Source organism: Aplysia californica, unplaced genomic scaffold (assembly GCF_000002075.1).
Source record: "Aplysia californica isolate F4 #8 unplaced genomic scaffold, AplCal3.0 scaffold00015, whole genome shotgun sequence".
NCBI classification, from domain to species: Eukaryota; Metazoa; Mollusca; class Gastropoda; order Aplysiida; family Aplysiidae; genus Aplysia; species Aplysia californica.
In genome coordinates this window covers 806,905-811,941 of record NW_004797285.1, presented here as the reverse complement: position 1 = coordinate 811,941, position 5,037 = coordinate 806,905, and the positions used below count along the sequence as shown (strand labels likewise).

Below are 5,037 nucleotides of genomic sequence, written 5' to 3'. Positions count from 1 at the left end.
ATTTTGAAGACGCTACCGTTGTATAAGAGACTGGACTTTTGATGTAATGTCCTTTGTGGGTGGTTGACGGAAGCTATGATGTTGTTCTTTCTTTCTTTCCTATCAAACATCTATTTTCTATATATTATCTCTCTTCATACTATGTGTATGTTACTATCCGGTAACAGCTCTTATCGAAGGCACTTTATGTGACCTGATTGTGTTGCATGTGCCGTAAAACTCTTAATAAAACCAACAAAAAACAAAACAACTAACGGCAACTAAAAATAAACAACCCCTCCCCCCCCCAAACAAACAAACAAACAAACAAAACAACAGTTTATGTCCTTTTTTGATAGAATAAGGCCAAGTTGGAGGAGAGTCAAGGAGGCAAATTCAAATAACCTAAATTCAATACATGTTGTTAACATGTTGTGACTTCTTGCGGACAAGAAGTATGGCCGCCTGTACAGCGGTCTTGAGTATTGTGTGCGGCTGGAGTTACTTGGCGTACCCCTTATCTGACTCTTGTAAACACACACGGCTTGCGTAGAGTGTGATGGTTGGGAAGAGAGAAACCCGACTGCAGCAAATTTTTAAATGCCTTACTTTGAAAATGGCAGGTCATACCGCAAAAAGGGGAAACGGATTGGGGAAGGAGGGGGAGGGGTGAATCTTGTCCAGAATTGTGTATTTGATAACTCATGCTTTGTTGCGTGACCACTTCAATCCCAAATCATTAAACATTTTATCAAACTTGTAGAAGCTGAAATGACAACCGAAGCAATTCTCCTAAGAAAGTGTTAATTGACTTTATTGCAGATTTTTAGGGTAGGGGTGGAAAGCAAGCACAGACCGTATATTATTTCTGTTTATTTAGAAAACATAAACATGTCCTTAGTAAACGTAGAAATGAACAACTAGGAAAAATAATCTTTACTGGTCCACTTCAGGGACCGAAACCTCAATTAAACGTCAGCATTTTGTTAACACTTCCTGATAGACAGTTTTTCAACCAGTTTGAATATATATGAACATTCTTTCTCTAAAAACTAACAAAAGAAATACATGTAATTGAAACTAATTACAGAAAAAGTTGGCAGGTTATCAAAATAAATTAACGCAAAATGTCTAAGCAAAAAGGAGGGGGAGGGGGGGGAAATTGAGGGAGGAATAAACTAAATGTACCATTTTTCGCTGACATAATTTAAAGGCCCTACTAACTGGATCTAAATACCAAAGATTTCTTAAAAAATAAACAAAAACCTTTTGATGTTGTTCACTTCATAATGTGCCTAAGAAATAGAGATAACCGTGAAAAAACTGCAGACAAATAAATATTTGTTTTCAAATACGTCAATGAAAATTCTGCGAGTTGCATTGGTCACAAGATAAATAGCATAGGTTTCAGGAATCTTGCTGAAATCTTTACGACGAACAAAACCGAGAGACAATTGACAGTGACTTTAATTAAGTGTGTGCGTGTGTGTATGTGTGTGTGTGTGTGTGTGTGTGTGTGTGTGTGTGTGTGTGTGTGTGTGTGTGTGTGTGTGTGTGTGTGTGTGTGTAAAACAAATCTCTATCCTTAAAACATGTCATGCTGAACAGACAAACGTGTTTGTTGTCTTTACTTCCATCATGACCTTTACCTCATACTCCTTTTTTTTAGTAAAAAAAAGAGCGTTCACACTTCTGAATCAGACTCTGAGTTAATGAGAATGTTTATAGAAATCTAGTACGTTTTCCCTCGCTTTTATAAGTGTGCTCCAAAAGGTGCAAAACGTGTGTAACTTTTCATAGGATATATTTCTTTGTCAGCCAAATTTGGCATTGTTTGTCATCATTTTAGTAAGTAGTCGGAGCAGATCATTTCGTTGTTATACGCCTGTTTTTCTACAAATCAGAATGTATTGTTTGACATCTCCTGTTTTGTAATTGATGTTTCATCATAAAATTTACAGGGCCACAATAACATATAAATCCAACTTCGTTTGAAACAGAAGTTTCAAACTAATAGCGTGGAGCTTGCTGAAACTATGGAACATGACAAGAACATTCTTTCTTAAGATTTTTAAAAAATGTACAAGTAAAATAACATAATATTTTAGTTTGGCTTCTTCTTTCAAACTACATTATTCAGAAGTTGTCTACCAATTTTGGATAGCATTCAGATAAAGAGAACCTTCTGTGGACTACCAAAAGTATCGACTTGGGTCACAAGCTGTGAACCACTTCTCTAGCCTACCCAGATCCTCGTCTCTGGTACAGACGAGCGTGCCTTTTCCCGCCCTTTTTAAAGGACAGCATTTGATCATCGTCCAGGTTTGTCATCTCTGTGATAAGACTTTCGCTGTAACGATGGAAGAATTCATCAATGTCGCTGGCCTCCCTCATGGACTCAAGTTGTGGCAGAGCTGATCCTCGCCTCCGACAAAGTGAAGACTTGAGGCCGGGGTGAGAGCCAAGAATTTCCTCCGGCATATAGCAGGATTTGTCCTCCCACTCGTCTTCGTTCACCGGCACAGGGCAACTTGGCAAACTTGAATTAAAGGTGGTCTGTTTCATGTACTTGCGGTTACTGTCTGACGCTTTGCCTGACATGTTGTTGACAATGACGTCAGTTTCTGTGCAGTCCTCCTCAATAGGTGGAGTGACGTCACCACTGACTGACACACGTCTAAGAATGTTGGCGGCCTTGCTGAGAGAGTCTGCCTGAAGCAAACTCATGCACAAACTAAGTGAACTTCTCCTCAGATTACTTGTATCCATCTCATCCTCCTCAGAGTTCAAGGCAGAACCCCGCCTGGACATTGAATATCTCTTGCTCTGCTCGAGTCCTGTCGTTTGACCCAAGACCTCGGACACAGAACTCAAAGAGGACTTTCGCCTTTGAGCTCTTCCTCCCTTTGTCCAGTGCTCCAAATCAGAATCGACATCGTCTGCTTCGCCCTGTTCCTCCTCTTTGACAGATTCTCTTCTCTTGTTCATCCAGTCGATCAGTTCCAGGCCACTGAGCATAGAACCTCGCCTCACGCCCGCGTCAGACATTGCCGAGTCACGCCTTCTCGCGGACAAGAGAACTCCATTTTCAGGCAAAATAGTCGCACCCTGAATGGCAAAAGTAAACAAACGAAAATTAGAAAAATAAAAGCTTTTAATTGAATACTTTGAATAGGTTATTTTATAACTCTAAAGTAAATGCCTTTGTTTCTTTGTTTGTTTGTGTGGGTGGGGGGGGGGGAGGAGGTGGGGGGGGGGGTGGCTAAAGCTATGAAAAAAAGCCATAACTCCTTAGAGAAAGAAAAAAGCAGGTTGTCTTCTGAAGTAGGACAACAATGTAAAGCGATTTGTTGCTAAAGATACAAGTGTGTGTTTCTCGAAAATTGAGACCCCCCCCCCTCCTCCACATGATACATGTAAAAACAACAACCTTAAATGATACAAACAAACAAACCAACAACAACAAAAAACCCAACAAACCAAACAAACACTACAAGACCGGCGTCTATGGTGTAGCAGCGAGACACTTTGCTGTCGGATGCAGAAGACCTGAGTTCAACTCCCGTGTAGGAAGTATTTTTCGAGTATCTCGGTCTTTTCTTCTGGGACGTCGTTTTCATCTTCATCCGCGTTAGTCTTGACAGGTCTAAATTGTGTCGGTAGGGGCAAAAAAACCTACCTGAAAACAAACAAACAAACAAACAAACAAACAAACAAAAAACCCAACAAAAACAAAATACAAGGCAAAACCAATGCCAACGGATAAAAGAACCATTTTCCTCTAATCATCCCAAAAAGCTACAATCTAGCCACACAATTCAACTACCTGCTTCAACGTTAGAGCAACCCCGATCTGCTTGTTGGGAGGATCGAACTCAAAATCTCTGAGAACCTTGGCCACGACCATCTTGAGCTGTAAGAGAGCAAACCTGAGCCCAGCACAGGAGCGAGGTCCTCCACCAAATGGCATCCACGCAGCTGGGTGTCTGTGGCGACGCCTCTCTGGCATAAACCTAACAATGGAATCATACACAGTGCCTTTGAAATACATGTAATTATAATACCGGAAACTATATAAAATGCAGATATGAGGCATTGAGGTGAAATCAGGCGCTCGTTAAAAAAAATGGAATCGAAGAAACTGGCATTTTTTCACAGGATTTGACCATTTTTATCGAAACTCTGTGGGGGTGGGGGTGTGGGGGAGTTGGCCAACTCCTTTATATCAATTTGAGAACTCATTTTTGTGTGGATTTTACTTAAAGGCGTTGACTAAAGGCTAAAAAAGAAAATGTAAGTTGTCGTTTTCCAAGGACTCTCTGTCTCAAGCTAAGTAAACTTTGGCAGTCATTTTCTTGCTAAATGTACCTCTGAAACCAGGAGACCCCCACCTCCTTTAATAACAAATAAATTGACTTGTATTCAAGATAAGTGGGTAATTCTTTCATTGAAAGCATGGCAAATGAACAAGCTTTAATACGATAGCAATAACTTCCCATGCCCAAATACATGTACTGACCAGCGCCTGATTCCACTGTGTCGTGACACATTATATCCCTGCTCAAAAATAGGCTTAAAAAATCATGACAAAGCCGACAGCTGAAGTACAATAACAAGAAACATTATTAGTTTCCTTTCCTGTTCACCCTAGATGTTGAAATGCTATGTGAGTACCTTTGATTGTCACTGAAGTTAGAAGTATAAATAGACACAGTATACATCATTTTGATGGGGGAACACTTGGATTCTTCGATAAATCACAGGGAGAAGAGAGGCATTTCCGTACTCGCTTATTTAACTATTTTCGGCACTATCTCCTATTAACAGAAGTACTATTATAACATGCATTTTAAAATATGATATTCTGTAAATGGTGTGGCATTTGTGACATTTTATTCTTCTGAGCATCATCTGACAAGAACGGTGATGGAACCCTTAAGAGCATAGTGAAAAACTTTTTGACGAGGTGAATTCCTCTTTGAACAGCAGAAATGTAGATCTAGTCATACAGGTCTACAATCCAGTGGGCAGACACGCTCACAAACAAACAACCAACCC

The 5,037-nt window shown here is 40.1% G+C and overlaps 1 protein-coding gene across 1 annotated transcript in view; it reads right to left on the bottom strand.

The window, feature by feature from the left end:
- Positions 1 to 772: 772 nt before the first annotated feature.
- Positions 773 to 5,037, bottom strand: part of LOC101851619 (cytochrome P450 3A43) — a gene marked incomplete at its 5' end in the record, with an annotated part of 14,794 nt that continues 10,529 nt past the window's right edge. The window contains 2 exon segments of the mRNA XM_013085266.1: positions 773 to 3,087; positions 3,806 to 3,992. Coding sequence (XP_012940720.1) covers positions 2,221 to 3,087; positions 3,806 to 3,992 — 1,054 coding nt within the window.